At 35.5% G+C, this 24,046-nt stretch overlaps 4 protein-coding genes across 4 annotated transcripts; 1 reads left to right on the forward strand and 3 right to left on the reverse strand.

Moving 5' to 3' along the window:
* The first annotated feature begins 848 nt into the window (after positions 1-848).
* Positions 849-4,159, forward strand: LOC135694277 (uncharacterized). The gene has a single exon (XM_065212955.2). The coding sequence runs from the start codon at positions 976-978 to the stop codon at positions 3,631-3,633; it is 2,658 nt and encodes an 885-aa protein (XP_065069027.2). The 5' UTR covers positions 849-975; the 3' UTR covers positions 3,634-4,159.
* Positions 4,160-4,413: 254 nt separating this feature from the next.
* LOC135681905 (carbonic anhydrase 1) lies at positions 4,414-5,548 on the reverse strand. The gene has a single exon (XM_065196551.2). The coding sequence runs from the start codon at positions 5,460-5,462 to the stop codon at positions 4,578-4,580; it is 885 nt and encodes a 294-aa protein (XP_065052623.2). The 5' UTR covers positions 5,463-5,548; the 3' UTR covers positions 4,414-4,577.
* Positions 5,549-7,434: 1,886 nt separating this feature from the next.
* On the reverse strand, positions 7,435-12,009 carry LOC135681899 (uncharacterized). Its single transcript, XM_065196542.2, has one exon. The coding sequence runs from the start codon at positions 11,899-11,901 to the stop codon at positions 9,397-9,399; it is 2,505 nt and encodes an 834-aa protein (XP_065052614.1). The 5' UTR covers positions 11,902-12,009; the 3' UTR covers positions 7,435-9,396.
* Positions 12,010-14,971: 2,962 nt separating this feature from the next.
* LOC135681904 (cation-dependent mannose-6-phosphate receptor) lies at positions 14,972-22,694 on the reverse strand. Its single transcript, XM_065196550.2, has 8 exons — positions 22,476-22,694; positions 21,939-22,032; positions 20,710-20,828; positions 18,487-18,571; positions 17,755-17,849; positions 17,134-17,260; positions 15,728-15,801; positions 14,972-15,338 (listed from the first exon to the last, which is right to left on the reverse strand). The coding sequence occupies exons 1-7, from the start codon at positions 22,637-22,639 to the stop codon at positions 15,739-15,741; spliced, it is 747 nt and encodes a 248-aa protein (XP_065052622.2). The 5' UTR covers positions 22,640-22,694; the 3' UTR covers positions 14,972-15,338; positions 15,728-15,738.
* Positions 22,695-24,046: the final 1,352 nt, after the last annotated feature.

Consider the following 24,046-nt stretch of genomic DNA (forward strand, 5'->3'; position numbering starts at 1 on the left):
GCTAATAAGTTATACGGTTTTAGAGCTATAAGTGTTTCAATTTTGCTAAAAATACCCCAAAAAACCCTTAAATCCGCCATTTTGAATTTGCGGTCATGAAAAATTTAGAAATATTTTTACCATAGCGTAAGTTTCTTTGTACCTACAGATTTGAAAATTTGGATTCTGGTATTTTAAGGTATGAGGATTTCAAAAAATCAATCAGAACCATCATTTGACTTAAGGAATACCTTCTAATTGATATCAGATTATGACATTCCAAAAATATGTGAATAACGAAAATGCAAAAAGTTAAAAAGCTTGAGTAAATTTTTCTCTATTTCTGATTAGTGTTACCAAAATGAGTTTTGGCATGGTGAAACATCATGCCTTACACTGTATAAAAACGTAAGGATGATGTTGGTGTCTCATCTCAGTATAGAGCTAGCTACCTTGGGAAAAGAGAGAAAATTTTTGAAAACTAGGTTTCAAAAACATGAATAGTAAAGAAAATTCTGACCTAAACTGTATGTGATCTCTAGCTATTCTTGAATCAGTGAGCTAAAGGTTGCAACACATTTCAATGCTAATGTGTCAAACCATTTCTTTTCTTTATGTGCAGAAGTTAGATGTGCACAATGAGTTTATTGTGATGTCAGTTTTCTGAATAAATAATTTCAGTGTATGAATAGACATGTGTGAAATCCTTAGTGCATGCTAAATGAAGGTGTTGTTAAAGCAATTAAAAATTATTGTCCCTGTATTATCCCTAGACAATAAAACTTTCTATTGAAGAATGGATTGAATAAATTGAATGAGTTGAAATTGAGAAATAGCCAGACTTTCCTTAGATTCAGAAGAAAAATACTTTGAAAGGTCATTCACTTTTGTTTAAAACTTCATGGAAGAAAATTGCTCAATAAGGACAGAATATAAAAGGTGAACAAGAAACCAGTTTAACTAAAATTTTTGAGCAATAAGAAGAAGGTTAAGGTAATGTCTTCAAATGACAACCTTGAAAGATGTTTCATTGGAAAAAATCTTGAAGAGAAGTGCCACCTACTTACTTATACAAAGGTAGCTGGATTAAAACCCCTTGAACTTCTAAACGATGAAGAAAAGGATTTGGTTTCAGTGAGATCAGGAGTTGTACCAGGCAAAGGAATGACAATATGCTTTCATCATGAGCAAACTCTCTTAAAGCAGTTCACTTCATTGCAAAGGAGTTGTTGTGACCCATTTGTAAGACATAAAAAGGCAGTTAAAGGATGTTTACGGGAAATAACACAAGCATTGGCTAAGGAATTGCAGCAGGTTAATGTTGAAGTGGTGCCAGGTTGGAAGCTTTGCCCAACATGTCGTAGAGAGGTTTCAAAAAAACTGGCAAATGTTAATGAGGGGGAGACACTGCAGCCTGAATTGTACGATGGGATCCTCCAAGAAACCAAAGAAACTGAGTTGCTAGAAGAGCTTCACAGAGATGAGGTGCGAGAAAAACTCAATTCTAGCTTGGAAGAGATGGATGTTAGCCCCATAAAACTTCACGGAGTTGCATCTCACTCTAGGCCTGCATATGGAAAGCGCAAGCTTACACAAATTAAAAGCAGACTGCAAGAACAGAAGAAAGTTATCCAGAAACAAATATCGGAAGCTATGAATGTGACAACTGAGTCAATCCAGATCTCAGAACCATCAGTACCAGACAACTATGATGAAGTAAAGAAGAAAGCAGATGATCTGGATATCCTTGTGGCATTGATGAAAGAGAAACTCAAAGTCTCAAACAGAGGACAAAGACTGCAAATTCTAACACTTGCACCTCGGTCGTGGTCTATTCCGAAAACCATGGAAGAATTTGAAGTGACAGCTTACATGGTAAGACAAGCAAGGAAGCTAGGTGCTGAAAAAGGAATACTGGGAACGCCAAATGAAAAGAAAGGGAAAGTCATTTCTGAAGATTTAAAACAAAGAGTTGTTGCGTTCTATTGTGATGATGAGTACAGTCGTCAAATGCCAGGAAAAAAAGACACAGTCAGCATCAGAAGAAATGTCCCTGTCCAGAAAAGGCTTCTTTTGTGTAACCTTAAAGAGCTGTATTCTCTCTTTAAAGTCCAAAATCCTGGAGTGAAGATTGGCTTCTCAAAGTTTTGTAGTTTACGGCCAAAATGGTGTGTATTGGTTGGTCGATCTGGCACACATTCTGTTTGTGTTTGTACAATTCATCAAAATGTTGAACTTATGTTGGCTTCTGTCAAGTTAAGCAAAGATCGTCACCAGCTTATGGATATGCTAGTTTGCAACAGAGATTCGAAGCAGTGTATGGTACATCGCTGTAAGAGCTGTCCACCTATGCGAAATCTGGAAGAGTATTTGTTGCAGCAATTTGAAACACAAAATGACAGTGAGGAAGAAGATGAAGATAACATTGAAGAGCAAACCATCCAGTTTCAACAATGGACCACTGTTGATCGTGCTGAACTTGTCAGTCAGTCACTTCCTGTTTCTGACTTTGTCAATTTACTTGCCGAGAAGCTTAACAATTTGACATCACATTCGTACATCGCAAAGTCACAGATGCAATATTTGAAAAAATGCAAAGAAAACCTAAAGGAAAACGAACTTATTGTCTTAGGGGACTTTGCTGAAAATTATAAATTCGTAGTGCAAGATGAAGTCCAAGGGTACCACTGGAACCAGCAAGGATGCACTTTGCATCCAGTCATCATCTACTTCAAAAAGGACAGTGAATTGAAGCATGTGGAACTGTGTTTCATTTCGGATGATCTAAACCATGATACATCTTTTGTTTACGAAGTCATTTGCCAAACAATCAAGTTTGCAAAGTACAATATTTCAAACAATGTAAAACGATGCCTGTACTTCAGTGATGGTTGTGCTGGGCAATATAAAAATTGCAAAAACTTTATGAATTTGTGTTTGCACAAAAAAGATTTCCAAATTGATGGTAGTTGGTCATTTTTTGCTACCAGTCATGGTAAATCTCCGTGTGATGGACTCGGAGGGACACTCAAACGATTAGCAGCAAGGGCCAGTCTTCAACGACCAACTACTGAGCAAATACTTTCTGCAGAGCAGCTACTCGAATTTTGCCAAAAGGAAGTACCTGGCATTAAAGTTCTTTTCATTTCCAAGCTCAGTATGGAATCTGTGCGAAAGAATTTAAAGGGCAGGTTTGATTTAACAAATACACTGCCAGGAACTCGAAGCTATCATGAATTCAATCCTATTTCAGAGACTGTAATGGCTGCTAAACGAGTTTCAGTGGACGAAGAGTATGCAATTCAGTATGACTTAGTCAAAGGGAAAGAGTGCCTGCCAGAGGAGGATAGCATTGAGATTAAAATTTCAGACTTCATTGTCTGTTATTATGATGAAGAGATTTGGATTGGACTGGTAGATGATCTAGATGATGAAAATGAGGATGCTCAAGTCAAATTCATGCATCCAAATTACCCATCAAGATCTTATTCCTGGCCAAGAAGAGAAGATATTTGTTTCGTGCCTTTTGTAAATATTATATGCATAATAAGCACTCCAAGCACAGCAACAGGAAGACAGTACGTTCTAAACAACGAGGACAAAATAAAGATCGAAAGTGAAATTAATGCACATAGCTTGTATTTAAAGCCATAGTAATATACTAATAATAATAACAATTATTATATTATTTTATAATTATTATAACATAGTAATAACAATTTTTATCCCAAGCAAGCATGAATTTTCAAGCGTTTGAGCAAGGATTTTCAGAGTTTATATCTATTTTATATAAATTCCTGCACAACAAGAAATGGAATCTTGCCCTTTTTAGTGTTCCCAAACATAAATTTTCAAAAATTTTCCCTCTTTTTCCAAGGTAGCTAGCTCTATACTGAGATGAGACACCAACATCATCCTTACGTTTTTATACAGTGTAAGGCATGATGTTTCACCATGCCAAAACTCATTTTGGTAACACTAATCAGAAATAGAGAAAAATTTACTCAAGCTTTTTAACTTTTTGCATTTTCGTTATTCACATATTTTTGGAATGTCATAATCTGATATCAATTAGAAGGTATTCCTTAAGTCAAATGATGGTTCTGATTGATTTTTTGAAATCCTCATACCTTAAAATACCAGAATCCAAATTTTCAAATCTGTAGGTACAAAGAAACTTACGCTATGGTAAAAATATTTCTAAATTTTTCATGACCGCAAATTCAAAATGGCGGATTTAAGGGTTTTTTGGGGTATTTTTAGCAAAATTGAAACACTTATAGCTCTAAAACCGTATAACTTTTAAGCATCAAATTTGGAGACTGGAATATCCTTGCCAGGAATAGTGTTTTGTTAGATTTTGAGCCAAATCTAAGAGGTATGGTGTCATAGCCCATTTGAATTGACATGGAGTGACCCAAGTGCAAAGAAAAAGTTTTTAAATTTCCAACATTCATTTTCATACCAAATTACAACACATTAAAAGTGGTTATATTGTCACATATATTTTGATTTTTATATATTTTTATCACATACATTTTTATTATCTTTACCCATTATTTCAGTAAACATCTTTTTGATATTATCAGATATTTTACCTAAACAAATGAAGCCCTAACAGTTCTATCTCCAACTGGAAATGTTTCTCTGACATTATGACATATGTGTGTTGCCTGCGAGCTTTCTTGTTCTTGAATTTCCACAGCAGCAACTGACTTTAGCATTCGAAACTTTTCCAGTTGAGATTTTGAGACCTTTATTGATTCTTTAAAAACAATCCAAGAGACACATTCTGAAAAGGGTGCAGTGGTCAGTGACCCAGAATATGTCCAATAGGATTTTGTGTCATTAGGGAGCAAAGCATATGGACAAAATGGGTTCTTCATTGCTACTGAAGCATTCTTTAGTTTGATCTGCTCGAAGTAACTGCAAAGTTCTTCCAATGCATCATGGCCTTTCTCTTCTGGAGTGATCTCCAAAAAAACACCAAGAACACTGAGCCCATCTTCATAATTCAATGCCTCAGCAAACTCACCATATTTTTGTATATTGCAATGGACTAAATGGAGCTCTGATGCGAAACCTTTGCCATTCAAAAGGTGCTCTGACCCAGAAAGAGGATTTTCCTGATTTTCCCAATGAAAATGGAACCCAACAAACTCATATGGGTTTGCCAACGGTCCCCCAGACAGTAGGTACTTACTTTGTGTCTTTGCATCGACCGTTGAACCTGTGTTTGTCAGACTAAATGCTGACAGATGCCTGCCAAAGTCTAGAGGTTTCGTTGATAAGCCTTTGTCTGCAACGGCCTTGGTGCTGTCAATGTCTATCGGCGACTGCATTTTCCAATCCATTTGGCTACTGTTCCTGAGAGCAGTGACCTTCGACGGGCTCAAGCAAGCAATGTCTTTTGGTGACCTTAAAGTCTTTAATCCACCAGCTGTGCTGTGAGTGAGTTTGGCCAGACGAAAGGGAATCCTCATTGCTTAATGTAGTAGAGTCTCTGCTGCTTCATAGGACCTCCGGTCCTAAGCAAATTTGAATTGAAAAGAATAATACTACAACGAAGAGCGCCTACCAGCCAGAAGATTGCTTCGTTGGATATACAATTCAATTCAGTAAAAAGAACAACAACCACCTGTTGTGTACCTGCCCCAATGAAAGAAGGCATCGAAACAAAAAGCAACATCAATGCAACACAAGACTATCCCCCCAGCTGTCTCAACCTAATAAACTAGGGTATCAAAAGTACTGCACCACCTTGTTCAAAATGGCGGCACTTTTTGTAAACTTTTTGGCAGTACAAAACATTTGAATGCAAGAACTGGGTGAAATAGGCGTATTTTGTACCAAATTTCGGTTAGAAAAAGTTTCAAATTTTGCTGACGCCATAGAAAACTTAGTGAGGAGTGTTTAAATTACGCAAAGACATTTTGGTTTGTAAAAATGTAGACCATGCCTAAGGAAGAAAAATTGTCAAATGAGAGGCGAGTCGCTATTAATTGAGATCTCACCATGGAAAAATGAAGACCTTAGGATGGCCCCTAATTCACTTTATCGTCGAAAAATCAATGGAATTGTCTAAGGTGAACACATGATAAGAACCGCAAGATAAAATACAATCGAACTACCGCAATATAAACTACAATCGAACGACGAAATGAAAAATTCGCTTAGCATAAAGGGATTGCATATTTGATGACAAACGATGAGACTTTTGCATAGTTTTTATTTCTCATCTTGTAACCCGCGCAATAAAAGATGAAATTTCGCATTTCAAGTTGATATTTTCAGAAATTCTTACGTTTGCGCCGCATGCGTAGCGCATAGACGCTACGCCACTTTGTATGATGCCGAAAGTGCTTCACTATTGATAATCAATGTAGCTTAGCGGATTGTACGTCGATGAATGATGACCAAAAATAAACAGAATGAAATAACAATTTTTGGAAGCTAAGTATAATTGCAAGTTTCAAGAGGCGTTTCACTATTGACAGAATGAAAATCATTTCTTGAGAGATTAGTTTGGATTCATTTTTATCTCATCGTCATTGTTTATCATCAGTGCATACTTCCAGTCAAGGTATGCTTGAAAATATAGTTGAATCTAACCAGGCTCCAGTTCCACACACCAGCCATTGGTAGAATAGGCGTCCCGTTTTACAAGAAGTTGTTTCAATAGAATTACAGAAAAATACAAATTAACATGATATAATACACAAAAGCAAGCATGCAGAACAGCAGAACAGAAGCACAACAATGGAAGTTGACTTCCCTTCAGGAGGTGTAGAGATGCCACAGAGATGGACTACTGCCACAAGCGTGTACTATGTGCTAATATCGGTTCTAGGGAGTAGATTGTGGCAGGCACTTCTCAATGACATGAAACAATCAGATACCCTCTCCAGCTTTAAAAGAAGAATAAAATCTTGGAAAGGAGAGGAATGCAACTGTAGACTGTGTAGATCTTTCGTGGCTCAGGTTGGGTTCTTGAACTGATAAATGTATTGTATTGTAAATGCTAAAAATGCTGTAAAAACATTGTAAAATATGTTTATATGTATTTATACTTATTTCTTTTGTTAGATATATATGTATTTTTATTTTTTTATTTCTAAACAATTTTACTTTGTAGTAGGCTTGAATTAGCTTTTATTTTGTAGCTATTTTTATACGCCTACTTTAAATAAATAGATAATAAATAATAAGATCCTTTCTCGAAGATATATAAAAATCCGATAGCATGCGTTGACCACATGCGCCAACTACCTGGCTGCATGGTAGCCTTATCGGGGGTACCAGGTATTTTGGCGTGATTGCGTGATCGGCGTATTTTCGATGCGTGAATTCGTGAAACAAATTTTTATCATGCGTGAATGCGTGACCCGTGAATCAGCATCACTCGTGACGTATGTGTGAAAACGACTGCTGCAAAAGAGTGTTTTCGTTTTTACAAGCAGAATGTCTTGGTTTCCGGTACCAGAGCAGAAACATGTCTCCATTATTCAGAGATTCTGATTCTGATGGCTCTGCCAACAAGAAATCACTCCTAATCGATAGTTATTGAAAATTCGGAGAGCGTCTAGGGGGCGTGATCGTGAAATTTAATTTCCAGTACCGTGAAAGCGTGATTTGCGCGGATACCTGAATTATTTTACGCGTTATTGCGTGATTCAGCAGGGATACCTGATACCCCCCTTATCAGGCTAGGTGCATGGTGGCTCGAGCCTACATTCGGGAATCTTCGAGAGGTGGTTCAACTATCACTGGCAGCGTTTTAATAAAGCAAAAACAGCAAATTTTTTTAATCTGAAAAGCAGCAAATGAAATAACATGCTTTTAAAAGTCATCATATATAAATGATCATTTTGGTAATTGAATTATTTTGATCATGGCGTAAAAAGTAAAACCTTGGTCAGTGTCCTTTTAAAGAGATAGCATGCCATGAAACGTTGACCCGTTTTTGCTCGGTAGAAATTTTAGCAAAAGCAGACGTTCGTTTTTTATTTTTCTAATGACACGCTTGAAAGAGTTCCGAGGTTTGTCAAAAGGGTAGGAAATATTGTTCTGGGGCTTCTCCCTTGAAATTTTTCCAAAAACAACGGCCTTTGGAGAAAATGCAGCAAAGTACGGTGCTGCTATTAAAAGGAGATCTCAGCTTTCCCATTAATATTTTCGGATTTACAATATAGCTAATGCTACTTGCCCTCCCACTTTGCTATTTCTATTGTATATTAAAAAATGAAATTTTTAATATAAATAAAAATCCAACTTTGTACAGTCATCGACAAATTTGTTGACATGTATTTAGTACCAGCAGTTCTCTCTTCCATACAACGGGAATGCGTTGCATTCGATTTATAAGATCGTGCCTACTATAAAGGCAGTGGTGCTGTGGCTGGTTTGGCAGATCCCAAAAGGTGTCAAGTTTATCATATAACTCTAGGGCTTTAAACAAACAATGAAAACATATACCAAATTGCCTCCTTTCATTCTTCACTAGAAATAAGGACTTAAATAAAATTATAATCTAAAGTCCTAGCACAAAAATACCACTGCCATTTATATTAAACAATATGTACCTATGTATATGACATTTAATTAGACAGGGGCAATAAACTGGATTGTGAATTAAATAGTTTAAAAAGGTTCTAATAACGAACAGTGAATGGTTACAAAGGAATGACTGACAATGTAAAAAGCATCTTATGTTCCAGCAGGCACAGTTAAATTTATCAAGATGCTGTAAAAAAATTTTAATAAAAGAAGTATTTGCAAAAGAGCATCCACAGATAAGGCACCATCAAATAGGGGAAGGGGGTAGGCACCACGAAAGCTTATACAGGGAAAACTGAGATTCAAGGAGAAACAGTGATATGCATTATCACAATATTACTTTGACAATTAGATCAATGGCTAAAAATCATACAAAATCGTGAAAACATGCAAAAATATGCATAAAATATTTACCAGTGTCCCTTCTGCATGTAGGTGATAGGGAGGAGAGGAGAAGTTAATAAGATGTAGACAAAAGAAGCAGCTCATAATTTTTGGGTAGACAGACTCTGTGGATGCCATTGAACATGAAAACAAAATTGTCTATGTATAACAGTCCTAGTATATTTAGATCCCTCTTTTGGAGTTTAGGTGTTCTTATCTAGCTAGATTTCTTGAGGATATTCTGTAAAGTTATTATTCTATTACATAGAATATAAACATGAATTAACTGTCAGATTTAAACCTAAAGTTTGAGATGACCGACAATAATTGGAGCCACTATTGGGAAATCATTACATATGCAACATATTGATATGAGTCCAATTCCAAATTTTTCAGTCTCCTCTTTACACTTGTTTTAGTGTGCAAATATGGACTTAAGCAGTCTAAAATTTTGACACTATCATGCAGGGAAATGCATCAAAGTTTGGCTGCAGTAGGTTGTTCCAATATATTTTCACAAAGATTCTGATTATCAATTGGTAAACCAAAAGGATTTAAAAGAGATTCTGAAAATGGCAGCTCCTCTGGTCCACATCCACACTTTGTGCAAATAATGTATTTCACACCTCCTTTGGTAACCTTGAACTTTCTGTTGTTGAGTTCTTCTATGACAACAGGATCAACACTTGTTCTTCTCAAATTTCCAGAATTAATACCTCTGAAAAATGACTCACCATCAGCACCATCTGGCTTGAAATGAGATTCTAGAAGAGACAAAACCTCATCAAAATATTCATCTGTTGTAAATATAAATGCATTTGGTCCTGCATCAAAAGTGAATGCAGCTTTTGATCTTCCAGCTACTTCGTTCAACACTGTAACAAGTTCCATAATCTGGTGTGATACTTCGTTTAAATAAGGTGGCTCTATTGACGGGTATGTGTCCAAGCAGACTGCATGAAGTTGGCTACTTTCTTTCATGGTCAGCTCTGCAAATTTTTCAAAGTCTTTCTCTAAAATCGCTTTTTCCATCTCTTCCATTCTGATAGGAACAACATATGCAGCTCTGTACCAGAGAAGTTCACTAGTTGCAGCACTTCTTTGCATTCCTTCAGTGCTACTGATTTTTTTCTGATGATCATTGATAACTGCAACAAGGACTTTCAACTCAGGCCAATGACCCTCAGGTGCAATTTGAACAGCAATGCTATCCATACCATCTTCCATTTCCCCTCTATTCCATTTAACAAATCCTCCATACATGCTTCTGCAAGCACTCCCAGACCCTTGTCTTGCAATATGGGACACTTCGTTCTCTACACCCAAAAGTTTACTTAGAGCTGCTGTTAAACAAGCATACCCAGCAGCAGATGATGCAAGTCCAGCTGCTGTTGGAAAATTATTCTCTGAACAAATATGGAGATGTTGCTTACTCAAGCAGCACTTGTCTTTTGAGCCTTTTCTCTTGCGTGCCATTTTGCGTAATTCTTTCAAACAATTTTGTATCCTTTCATTTTTTCGTATATCTTGTTTTTTACCATTAAGCCAGAATTTGTCTTCATTAAAGTTTGTGCTCATAGCCACAGTTGTTTTAGCTGAAATTTCTTCTAAACCAAGTGTAACACTTAATGATGAGTTTAGAGGAAGATTCAAGGCTGTATTTCTTTTTCCCCAATATTTTACAACTGCAATGTTGATAGGTGCCTTAAATGTAACTTGATTGACCTCTGCTAAATTCCCACCAATTGGATGGTATTTATGCTCCTCAATACTTGGTAAACAAACATAAATTCTTTTTTCAAAATTGACATTCTTTCCACTTTCTACATCACTGCGAAGTCGTTTTGCTGTCCCTTTTTTATGAAATTCGGTAAATTTCGGGGAAGAATGGTCTGGAAACTTTATAACTTCCTTCAAGTAAATCCTAGCTGGACAACCAACCTTTTTACTACTTGCTATCCTCTTTCTTGATTTGATTGGGGTTCCTTTTTCCTCCTTCTCTTTTAGCCTTTTTGCATAAAGTGATTTCCAAGATTTATGGTTATCATTTCCATGAACACAGTCATATATTATTTCCCCACAAACAATAAACGGTATATTATCTCTCTCAATACCATGTCTCATTTGATCTGTTGATTTCCTCATTTCCTGCCATAAGATTCTCCTTCCTTTGATTTGAGGACTTGCATTTCCAAACCCTGCTAGTCCTCTCCATATAACATATTTTGTCCCTGTTAAGATTTCATGTGCTTCAATAACCTTCCTTGCTTCTTCAAAAGTAGAAACATATCTAGAATTAAATCTCTTATCAACATCAGAAGCACTTGCATTGTCATCTAGGCTATCAGGAAGTTTTGGCAATGGCGTACCTGTGCATGTGGGGTTGGTAACCTCCTTTTCTACTTTAGTTGCAACCTCAACAAGCTTTGCTATTTCAGCACTGTCAATAGTTGGTTTCAGTCTGCTATTCTGTGGGGTCTCCTCCAGTGTCTCCACTTTGTCTGACCTCTCTGGTTCAGTCATACCAATATCTAAGTTAGATGGGATCTTTGGCAATACAATACCAGTGCAAGAAGGGTCAGTAACTTCTTTTTCCACTTCCGTTGCAACCTCAACAAGCTTTGCAATTTCTGCACTGTCAATTGTCGGTTTCAGGCTACTGCTGGATGGGGAGTCTCCAAGCGCCTCTATTTTGTGAGGACCTTCTGACTCTGTCATAACAATATCCGAAGTATGATATTTCATTACAGTATGGCTAGAATTCGGGCTAGCCGTATTATTTTGGGTTACAGCTGCAATGTGGCCGCCATTTGCTATTTCCGATACCACTTCTTCATAATTCGCAGTTGTAGTCAGTCCAACAAGCCCCAAAGTTGATGGGCCTAGATCATTAACATCACTTTTGTCGCACGAGCTTTCACCAGAAATAAGTTCTGCTCTAGCCTGAAAAATAGCAAACGACTTTTCCTCAAGCTCGGCCATAACATATCCTCCATTTACAGTTGGGCTATTATGCAAACGGTATCATTATTTTGCCTTCACAACCGTCCATAATTCAACCAAATTCACACAATACAAAGAAGAAGACTGGAGACAAGCATATGTCACGTGACAGATTTTAATTCGCTGCCCTTTTGTTCCGTGAAAAAGACTGGAACAAAGATCACTTGGACAAGTTTTCGCGCGAAAAGTTACCAACTTTGTTTATGCCGAAAACGACAGTGCCGATCGATTTCTAGAAAAGAGTTCCTAAGATTTTATTATTTCTACCAGAAATTTCAATATAATCAGGGCCTCCGACGTAGAGGGGCCGGTGAAGCATATAGGTGTAAAGTTTTCCCTTGGCCCCCTCACTTTCCAGCCTGTGTCGAAGCCCATGGACATATCCATTCTCATTCAGAGGTGTTCCCAAGCACACCCAGAAACTTCTGATAAAAGGGTGAATTTTTCCCTAAAGCCTAAGAAAATGAAACTTAGAAAAAGAGGTGCCTTTTAAAATTGGGCAAAAGTCATTGAAATAGGGTGTTTTTAAAACAATCGAAATCAAATTCCTCTTTGCTGTCATTACCATAGCATTTGTTACAGAAGGCCAGTTTTCTTCATGCAATTTGCCCATTGATATAGCTATGATACCCAAAGTTTTTTAGAACAAGCACTTTAGTATGTAAGGTAATTTGCAACTTATAATAGTTTTATAATTGTTTCACATGTTTTCCTTTTTTATTTATCTCCATTCTAGACAAACCAACAAACCAATGAGAATAATATGAAAGAACTAGACAGGCCCGTCAGAACCGGGGGAGCTGGGGGGGAGCTGGAGCCCCCCAAAATTGTCAGACTGTAGCATATTTCCTTTATAACAGTGTACTGAACGAGATAGAATACAATGGGCAGCCCACCCTAATATGAATTTCGTTCCGACGGCACTGCTAGAGCCTCAGCAGTCTCCAACAAATCGGGCCCGTAGCCAGGCCTTTGGCGTAGGGGTGGCAAATGCAGGCAAAGTTTAAAGTTAAGTTTTTTGTAGGGAGAGGAGGGGTGAGGAGAGGTAGTGAAAACAGAGAAGCATAAAAGTTGTAAAATGTCTTCAGAAATTAAACAACTTTCATCCTCTTAATTTCTATTCAGTTAGAAAAAATTTTAAATGTTAGCATTCGAGAGAAGATTTGCACACTGCTTGGAGAAAAACACCAAGCTCCTCGAATGTTTTCTCCAGAAAAGAAATCTGGACGCTGCATATTTGTATGGAGGTATCAGGGTCTCGAAATAAAAGCCCCAAGTAAACAATTTTCCTTCCGCCAAACTTATCTTGACTTAAATTGTCATGAAAATCCAATGAAAACGACGAAAAGGCGCATTAAAAAAAATTGAGACAAATTCTCAGGGTGGCAAACAACTGGTGTCCGCTTGCTCCAGGGGTGGTATTGCCACCCCATGCCCCCCCCCTCTCTGGCTACGGGCCTACAACAAATGCCGTTTTTGATTAAATGTGTGACCTAATCATGGTGCAACAGTGCTCCCGTTCACTTGCTTCTGTAAAAAGTTAATTGTTATTTACCTAGACCTCGGTATCACTATACCTCGATGAAAAGGGTATAAAAAGTTTACATAGAAGACAGAGCATGGTCAGAGGAAAGGGGCCTTTTAAAATCTCTCAGATGAGCTTGGGGCATACTTCCAAATAAGAGTGGGCACGCCGGATATCACATATGATACCATACTACACTAGGTATTATCTAATGTCAGCTTACAAAATGCACATAAAAATTTGAAAAAATACACTAGATGCTCTATGGAAATTTCATTGATCCGGTTTCAGCCCAATATGGCCCTGTTTTATGAATATTTGAAAAAGCACATGAAGCGGAAATCTGGTCTGAACTTCTAGTTTATTTCCTAGTAGGCTTTATATCGTCTGGAAAACCGTCATCAAAGATTCGTATAGCCGTTTGTAGGGGGTATCAGGTATCCATGCTCAATCACGCTATCACGCGTAAAATAATTGCAAATCACGCTTTCACGGTACTTGAAATTAAATTTAACGACCACGCCCCCCTAGAAGCTCTCTGAATTTTCAATAACTATCTATTAGGAGTAATTTCTTGTTGGCAGAGCCACCGGCATTCACACATCGATAATACGAAATCACGCAATCACGCCAAAATACCTGGTACCCCCTTCGTAATTAACAAAAAATATATGTATGTAAGCCCATGTAAGCCAAGAGATAACCGTCCCAAGACTGAACAACAGCCTATACAGAAACACAGCCTTTCAAACGATGGGATACCATAAACCCAATGTGCCCTACAAATGATGGTATTGGTGATACTGAACAGTCCTTGCCGTTCTGCCCTTGCATTACCACGTAGAGATCTTCTCGCTCTAAATCATGTGAGCCCCTTGGATTTAGAGATCATTTGTAACATCAAATGAAAGAGAAAAGATAATGAAATATGGCCCTACGCTGCCTCAGCGACACTCATTTGATTGATTTTCCCGGCCTATAAAAATTCCCACCACGCCCCTGGGGGAAATGTTGGATTATTTTTCCGACGTTGGATCACCTTCCAGCATAAATGAAAAATGATGGCGAAATATTGGGTGAAATGCCTCATGGTTTTACATAGTGGGATTCTTTTCCGTGCAAACAGAAATTGTGGCCATTAATAAAATCATATAAAAATACATGCAGGGATCCAAAAAGTAAGGAAGAAAAATGATGTAACAGTGAAAAGGGGCACAAGGGACTTGTTATCGGGAATATTCTTTAGAGAACATACTTCGAAATGGTTGCTTAAGACTAAGTTTATAAAAATAACGCAGCGAAAGTAATCCATTGTAGGCCTAGATATCAACAACACCCTACAAAAGCTCTAAATTGGTAGCTCTTAAGTAAGAATTCGTATCAAGGCGGCGAAAATCAAGAATATTTGTTTGTCTTATTCCACAAAATTGCTGTCTTTGTAAAAACGAAAGTATGAAGAATCAGTTGGAACTTCAGAAGTTTGCTGCACTACAAGAATATCAATTAAAATAAAAAAGCACGGTATGAAAATAATTGGAAATATGAAAAGACATTTTGTAACATCTAACAACAATTTTGCAACTTGATGTAAGAATTGAAAGTAATGCAAGGCATGGGCAAAATACTGGCACAAAGCAGGAAAGAAACTTAAGTTTAATTAGGTAAAAAAGGACAGGTAAAACAAAGAAAAAAGTTATGAATGAAAATATATCACAATGGTGCAAAACTTAACTTTATACAAAACCAATTGATGTCAAAATACATGCTTGTCCTTTACATCGGTAAATAAACAATGTTCCATTTTCATAAATAATTTTGAAATAACAGCAGCGTTATTTTTCTTGTACAAGCCAATCCATTGAAAACAGCGTTCTTCTTCAATTGAAAATATCTAGTCATGAACGTATTTAATTAATGGAAGTTGGAATATCCAGAAAAAAATGATTTAAAAAACTAAAAATATCGAGTAATGAAATTAAACGACGCATTTAAAGATTCATAACAAGGTTCTTAAGTAACTGCTGATCTTCGATACATGCGATTTCCATTTAAACAGTTTTCATATATTTCTAACCTTAATGAAACAATTACACAGCGACATTCCTTTACATTCTAAAACATCGTTAATCAAATATTTTGCACCTTGCCATCTTCTATAACTTATTCTTGAGGCAAAAAGTTTCCAGAAAGTGGTTCTACACATTGTCCTATATTTTGCAACCTATCGAAGAGATTCAATTCAGGTTAGAACTTTCTTCATTTATCACAAGTCCCACTTACCATTCTCATAATTAAATACGTTCATATTCACTTGGCTTCCCTCTAACTTTGCCGAAAGAAAACACACAGCCATCCTAAAAAAAGATCCATACAGCAACGACATAAAATTCAGGATGGCATAAACGCTAAAATATTCAATTGGGGCATTTATTTTGATCGTACAAAATTTGAGATTCTTGAAACTTTAAAAATTGAACTTTTTCCACATATTTAGCTACGCCATGTTTCTCAAAATATTGCAATTTGCTATCATTTTTAATAATATTAACTTTTCGTTCCGAGATTGGGAGTGTCTTTACAGCAAGTGGTTGTTGCCATGGCTGATAATCTACTCTTGGCTTCAGAGAATTTTATACCGATATCATTAACCTATAGTCTTGAATCTTATTTTCAATAAGAAGTTAGAGGAGTGAATAATCTCAAAAATGAGTGATAAATGAGCCATGTAGCCCGATGCCAATTAATTTCATAACATGTGATTTGAGACAAAAAGTAAATATACACTTGATAACGGGCTATGCTCGAAACGTCGTTAATTATTTTAAAAAATCTTTCCTGGTACAATTTACCTACATTGATCGTTATTTAAATTCATCATATTGTACCGCACGCATTTTAGTATATTTATGTAATTTGAGACGGCCAGATTTAGAAATTAATATCAATTAAGCAAATTGTCCAATGATTAGGATAGTATAGATAGAAGTTTTGAACTAAACCATGAGCAATGGGGTCATGAAATTTTTTTTTCTTCGCAAAAAAGTATTCTTCGCAAATCTCATATCTGATCCTACTGCACTTTTCCTACTAAAACATTTCCTAACATAACTTCCTTTCTTTCAAAAAGCAATTAGAAATAAAAATGATTAATGTTGAAAATAGAAATTAACAATTCTCAGACGACCTTCTGTGCTCCTGATCTCCTTCATCTTTTCCATGAAAATGACAATCGAGCTCCCGATCTCCTTTCATTTGCGAGACTTAATTCCTAAAGTTGATCACTACTCGCATAATAAGAAGCAAAGTCTACGTAACATTGTCTTTATGAGGTAAGATAAGAGGAAATGTTCAAAACGTTTTTGCTTTACTATTTGAAAGACCTTTAATTTCTTTTATTTTCTTCGAGACTTTTAGCGGCTGTAAAATTGCAAAGCAACTATATACATGTAGATGCAATGTACCAAAGCTGCTCCTAGATTCGTTTAGTCCTATATAGATTAACGTTAATTCCCTCCACTTTAGAATATGTTCAAAAAAGCAACGAAAGTTTTGAAACGTCTGTCGCTTAATAATATCTTTGTGACAGCGATGCAAGGGTCAGGAGAAGCTGGTTGAATTACTTTTTGTTTAGTAAGCAGATAAATGAACTGAAAGAGTGAAATAAAAAACAAATTTTGACAACATACCTTGACTAGCGATGGAAAATCGGCCCAAAAACTTGCGTTTGGTACCAATTCCTTCCCTTCTTTCTTACGGGCATACTTATTAATGACGATGCCAAGGGCAAGATAAATAACTACAGCAACGAGAAGCCTAAGATAAACGTAAATACGTACTGTATACTCTTTTTGGACAAGAACATACTTCACATGAACCCTGAGGTGTGATTTACCAAAAAATATGAACAACGCAAAAAAAGGTGCACCATCAGTTAAAAACTGGAAGAAGACAAATTTGATGTCTTTGAAATTTTATCTCATGTTAACCAAAAAAAGTTGATTTAATCAGTTGATCACCCATGCAACTAAAAATGTCATATAAAACTGTTATCCAGTCGTCTTCAAAACATTTCACATTATGCAATTGTGGAAAAATCAATGTGGAAATAAAAGAAACATTAAGAACACCCACGCCTCGAATTTTCCAAACAACGAAAGAGCAAACCTTGCAGAAATTACTGTTCCTCATAAAAATAGTGCAGCAAAGCAACATTTCTAAGGCGCCGTCTGAAAACAGCCTCAACACAACGCTACAGCAATTGTGATTTACAATCTGAAACTGAACTGTAGGCCTAGTGGCTTACTTACAAGATGCATAAGACTGTGCCAGTGCTGATTCCATGCCTTTTGCTTGACGAGCTATTTTTAACAGCGCAAGCATATCTTGATGTCAGCGTGGCAGTCTGTTGAACAAAAAGGATGTTTTAGCAGATGGAAGGCAAAGGATAAATTTTCAATGATACTCTTCCATCTAAAAACTTTCTTCAAATATATCCTTTTTATGGACTTTCTGTGATCATCAAACTTCTCTTTTCAATTCATCTGTTTGAGAATCATCAAGTAGAGTAAAGAAATTATTTCAGTTTAAGGATACATCATTTTCATAATTCATTAATAAAGGAAAAATAAATATTACTGATAATAAATGAAAGTGAAGAGAACAAAATACAGGTTGAGTGCTTCCTCTCTTTCATGTTTATTCTTTAATTGAATTTCACAACGGGCATTTATTGGAAACAAAAATAAATATGAAATTATTGTTGAATGTCAAAATTCGTTTATTTTTTCCTTCTCCCTGCATTAACTAGTGAACATGACCATTCCAAATTCTTACTAGTAAAACTTTCACTAACTTGCTATTCAAAATGTATATAATTTTGATGCATAGCTGTTTCCATTACTTTATTTTTCTTTCTAAATGGGTTTATCCGACTTTGTAAAACATGTCCATTACATGACTGAAAAATGGAAGATTTTAAAAAAGCAGTTTTAAAAAAGACCTCTGAGAGTTAGTAGCCAAAGAAAGTTTCAGGCACATACATACGAATCTTTTGTCAGTTCTGCAAAGTCAGAAAGTTTATCTTCTTTTACTTTATCATCGCATTTTAATGTAACCACTGTTTTCCTATGACATAAAAATACACAATTTCTTAAAAAAATGATAAAAAATATGTCTTGATTTCACTAATAGTTTAGATATAGTCTTCCATTTCATATAATACGTTTTAAAAACTATTTAATGTAATTAACTGTGGACAAATTGAAATTTTCAAGTTGGACAAATTTTGAAGTTGGATTCAGAGTACATTTGGCAACATGAGATGAAATCACACACCCATATATAGGCATAAGAGTGCATGAATTTTTTGGGAGAAGCCCTAAGAAATATAAAAATAACTGTCTCAAAAAATTGAATTTTAAAGAATAGATGCCTCAAAGAAAAATGAAAGAACCAGGAGAGTCTAAAACAAGCAATTGTCGAATTTATACAACAATTATTTGGCAAACCTGCATTGAAGCTTTTATCATTGCTCCAATGCTGAAATTTGTGGCCTGAAAATAGATGCTGGCACAAAGTCATAGAAACATGGTGTTTTGAAGTGACTGGGTCAGAGAATAGCATTTAAATAGGGTTGTTTAGATTAACAATCACAAACACTAGATGTGGAGATTCATTGAGCTTCAACAACTGCTTCATTAAGACTTCCTTAGTTCTTCTATCAAACTTAATACCATCAAACAAGTTTTGTTTATAGGACAGAATAAATCTTTAACAAAATCCAGGCACCTAATTTTAAGAGACTTTGCAAATTTTTTCACAAATACTGCCTCATTAAAGAGGCACTAACGCAAAAAGTTGTAACCATTAAGTGATTTCCCAAATGAATGTAGGTCAGTCTATGTAAAGATTATGTACCTTACGAGAACAAAACTTTAGTGTCAAACAAGATGGGGGCAGAAATATAGGGGTATTATTTCAGTGAAAGCCATGATGCAAGAAATGGTGCAAGTATGCAAGCATCTGGTAAAACAGGAACAAGATTTGCTCATTTATACCAACGACAAACACCAAAGATGTTTATTTTACTTCAACCTCCACTAACATGGTCCATCATGTCCTCCATCTACCTTCACAAGTGAAAGAAAATCAACGATGGTGACAGATTGAGCCAGCCAGGGCAACAAGCCCGGACTGAGAACTGCCAAATGATGTCAAAACCTTTTTTTCCATGCAGCAGACCAGAAAAGAAGTGGACATCAAAAACGTATGTCCCAATTATCAAAGTCTTGAAACTTCAATTCCACAGTGAGTACAGACAGAAGAAATATATTTTCAGGTATCATGAGCCCCTAACCTGTGGCTCAAAAATTATCGCTGAAATCTAGGGATGCAAAAATTTGCATCAGTGCCTCTTGAAGACTGCCTTAGTTTCTCTATAATAAAAATAATAAGAATAATATACATATTTATAAAGGGTAAAAATACCTTATCAGTACTAGAAAGTACTGTTATCAACATGGGCCCTATTAAAATTAAATTGTAATAAAATAATGATAGTAATCCTAATACAATGTAAAACTAGCTGAGGTAATTACGAAAAAAAATTTTTTACAAGAAATCGTTTCAACAACAATATTTTATATTTACACGGAATTACTGTTTAACATAGTACTCCTTCAGGCTTGATCGAAATAGTACGATAGAGTTCAAGGAACGAATCTTCAAGGGAAGATCGTTCTCTAATAATCTTAATATCATCAAACAGGTTTTGTTTATATATAAAGGACAGAATAAATCTACAACAAAATCCACCTAAATTCAAGAGAACTTGCATTTTTTTTGCCAAATAATTTTTCCAGATGTAATCAAGCATCCATTTTGGATTTTACGAAAAAACTTTTTTCATTGAAAATTATTATTTTCATTTATGTGTCAAAAGAAGATTAAGAAAAGGTTGAGGAATTAAAATGAGACTTCTGTTTAGTAATAATATTTGAATTTATTGATCTCTCCCATTTCATAATATTATGTAAAAACTGATACAGAAATTGCCTGGGCAAAATGCTTGAAAAAATTTCTTGACAAAAATGCAACACAAAAGTACTGAAAGTATGATGAAAATATTTTGTCATCTTTATATGTTACTGCCAAGTAATGTGGTGTCCTTTAAAGTAATAAATCAAAGTAGAACCATACTCTGTTGCTTTGTAAAATATTATTTGGATAAAATACTGCTTTCATATGAACATGATTGTGTATACCTCACTGTAATTGGTGAGTCATTGTAGATAAACTGTACTTCATTATTGCCAGAAATTTTTGTGCCAAAAATTTTTCCTGCATTGTATTGATTAACATTGTCTTTATACATTTGACAAACCTGCAAAAAATAAAAACAATATTATATGTAATCAATATTACAATACAATAATTAATATCAACATTGTTTGGAGAGGAAGTTAGATGAGGCTGGCTTTGTGGAGCATTACTCAAGGTGGATGGATTACATTTCTGCTGCACTATTCATTCAATACTAAGCTCTGCTCATTATTCATTCTTCATTATTCATTCAATACTAAGCCCAGAAAAATAATGAAAAAATAAGAATTTTTTGTAAAACAGATATTGATGGCTACTGTTAAAAAATGGTAAAAAATTTGCTACACAAATTACATAACTCAGAAAAATAAACAAATACTAATCCAAACAACTCCTGAGCAGAAATAGATAACAGCTGCTATTCAAGTGGTCATAAACTGAATAAAATGGAGTTCTTTGATGTTAAAAGGGTATAATGTTTTTCAAAATAGAGGCAATTGAATTTATTTATAACTATAAAGATTTTGATAAATAGTATTCTCAGTACAAGAACAGTTTTACTTGACCAGGGTAGAAGAAACATATAAGATGATAACAATATGAGCAGAGCTTTCCTCCTGGCAGCAAAATGAAAAAATCGAGATTTCCTGCAAAGCTTCGACAAAGTTTCCAGCCACTGAATGTGATATTTTAAGATGCTTGATTTGTTCAAACATTTGTCCTGTAAATAAACTGTCATACCAAAAAAGAATTAATTGTTGGTCCTGGATTTTTGATCATACAGTAGCTATTCGAACAGTTATCATTTTGTTTATACTGTATTAGATGATCAAAGAGAATGTGATAGAGCACAATACTCATAGCTGTTTTCACGGTTTAAGTTAGTAGATCTGAAAATCTATAATAATTTTGAATTAATTTCATATCAGTACTAGCAAACGAGATATTATTGAAGAATTGATGTAGTCCTACATCCTGCTCTAGGTTTCATGTGTGCTGCTAATTTTCATCATCAAAGCTAGTAGTTCATACAACATGAAAGTATGCTATTTTATTTTTCAATGGTTAAAATCACAAATTGGCAAACTTTTCTGGTATATTCCCCCATAATCTTTTATGCCGATTCCTGAATATCATAGTTCAGGAACAAAGTGAGGGGGACTATACTTACAAAGACATTATTGCATTGTCCATTATTGAATGTTTTACAAGGATCATAATCAAAAGAAAAATCTGGATTTGTGCTTTCTTTCACCCCTTTGAATCTACAAAATATGAAAATACTTATCAGATAATTTCAATTAATACACAAACAATGATTAAAATTGTTTATTATATATAATAATAAACATTAATCAATTATTGGTATCTTTGATTCAAGATCAAAGTCATTGGCAGGTGCCAGCTATCTAAACTTTGGAAAAATTTGTATGATACAGTGTAACCCCTCAGAGATGGACACATTCAGGACCCAGACCTGACATGGATTGGATATTTCTTGATTCCGAGGATGGTTTCAATTACAATTCCAAAAATCAATTGTGCTTAACAACAACGCAACCAGGAACCAAATTTGAGCCCTGCAACAATGTAATAGCTTCCCCTGGAGCCAATATTATAAATGGGCAACAAACCGTTGAATACGAACTATGTAGGTATTTTTACCCATTAAATTCTGATTAAAAATAATACTGGAAATCCTTCTGACCTTGGGGGATTCGTGTTACTCAAAGGAGTGAGGTCGATAGTACCAGATCCATCCGACATTTCACATGAACATTTCCCTTTCGGACGACATTCAAGGCCAAAAGCTACACTAATTACACATGTAAAGAACAACTGAACCCATTTAAACTTCGACATGGCTGCCATAAATCCAGGAAACCAATTTCTTTCAAAATTCTAAACTTTTCATGCAAAAGAGGCAGTACGGGAACGAGACTAATCCAGGTACAGACCATCGATTATTTTCTAGATAAACTGGGACAACATACACAAAATGAAGGCCAAAAGTGGAATTTCAACAGTGAAAATATTTCAATTTTTTATAACAGCTCTGTACGAAAAATCTATCAAGGTGGGCACCCCATCATTTCCAGTCTTTTTCATTCCCACTCTAGAAACAGTAAACATATACGGAAAAACTCTGACTGTGATTACGAGGTGCCCAGTTATAGCCCCCGGCTATAAATTTATTGGTCATTGACCTCAAAGTTTGATCAGAAAAAGTATTTCTGTTATAAATCATGATTATTTTTTTATCATTATAATGCTTTGTTACCCATAACCAGATTTTTATTTCTAATCGATGTCCTCCCTTGTATACAATTTCTTTAAAAGAATACTATAAATTTTGTCCAGCTTCGATATTCTTATAAAATTTTCATTGTGAGCCTGAATATATACTTAAAGTATTCTTATTTTTTGCAAAACTGATATAGTTTTAAAGGAGGAAATCACCTGTTCTTGAATAAAAACCAAGGCGTTATGAAAACGAGAGATGTCGGTTTCGCGATTCCCATTTATTAACATCGCATACCAGGCAGGGCAACAGCTGAATGTGACACAAATATGCGAGCAGCTAAAGCTGAGCAATATTCTTAAGATATTCCTAAAAAATTTGATGTTTTAGAGCCTGAATTCTCTTATAAACAATATTATTGTAAAAAAGAGTTTTGCATCTTTATCCCATGGAGGGTTTCATTGCTGTATGTTGAATTCATAAGGGTTGGAGTCATTGAATGAATCATAATGTTTTTTTCAATTGATATAAACAGGAACCGCACAGCAGTCTAAGAGTAGAGGGGCTAAAATGGGTGTGTTCGCAAATCTTTGAGGCCACGCCCTCTAGAACGCCGGAAAAAACGCCCTTTTAGAAAATGCTTGCTATTTCTCCTGAATTTTTTTATAAAGTCTGGTTCAGAGAAGATATCAATAACTATAAAAATGCTAATAAAACACCAAGCTAACCTGGAAGTTAGATAAAACATGTCATTAAACAGGATAAATAACCTAGAAAATGAACAAAAAATGTTCCTAGTCAAGAAGAACTGCTACTACATAGGAGTAAACGATCCAAGTTGCATTAGAGTAAACCTTGCATAAACTTTTCTAGCCTATTATTGCAAAAAAAGTGGGGAGGGGGGAGGGCTATAGTCCCTGCTAGCCCAATGGCTGCGAGGTGTCTGGATAGAAAACATTAACAATATTTAGAAGTTGATTAATATTGGGAAATCCCGCGACTATTAGTTGAACTCTTATTACCAAGACTCAAATCAT

The sequence above is a fragment of the Rhopilema esculentum genome, chromosome 16 (assembly GCF_057945365.1).
Source record: "Rhopilema esculentum isolate cy_ngs chromosome 16, ASM5794536v1, whole genome shotgun sequence".
Lineage (NCBI taxonomy): Eukaryota > Metazoa > Cnidaria > Scyphozoa > Rhizostomeae > Rhizostomatidae > Rhopilema > Rhopilema esculentum.

Excerpts from the sequence above, each read along its gene's own strand:
- LOC135694277 (XM_065212955.2), top strand. The coding sequence starts at position 976 with ATGTCTTCAAATGACAACCTTGAAAGATGTTTCATTGGAAAAAATCTT.
- LOC135681905 (XM_065196551.2), bottom strand. The coding sequence starts at position 5,462 with ATGAGGATTCCCTTTCGTCTGGCCAAACTCACTCACAGCACAGCTGGT.
- LOC135681904 (XM_065196550.2), bottom strand. The coding sequence starts at position 22,639 with ATGGCAGCCATGTCGAAGTTTAAATGGGTTCAGTTGTTCTTTACATGT. Across the intron at positions 22,033-22,475 it reads AGTAACACGAATCCCCCAAG|ATTCAAAGGGGTGAAAGAAA; the intron begins GTCAGAAGGATT and ends CATATTTTGTAG. Across the intron at positions 17,261-17,754 it reads GGCACAGTCTTATGCATCTT|GCTTCTCGTTGCTGTAGTTA; the intron begins GTAAGTAAGCCA and ends CGTTTATCTTAG.
- LOC135681899 (XM_065196542.2), bottom strand. The coding sequence starts at position 11,901 with ATGGCCGAGCTTGAGGAAAAGTCGTTTGCTATTTTTCAGGCTAGAGCA.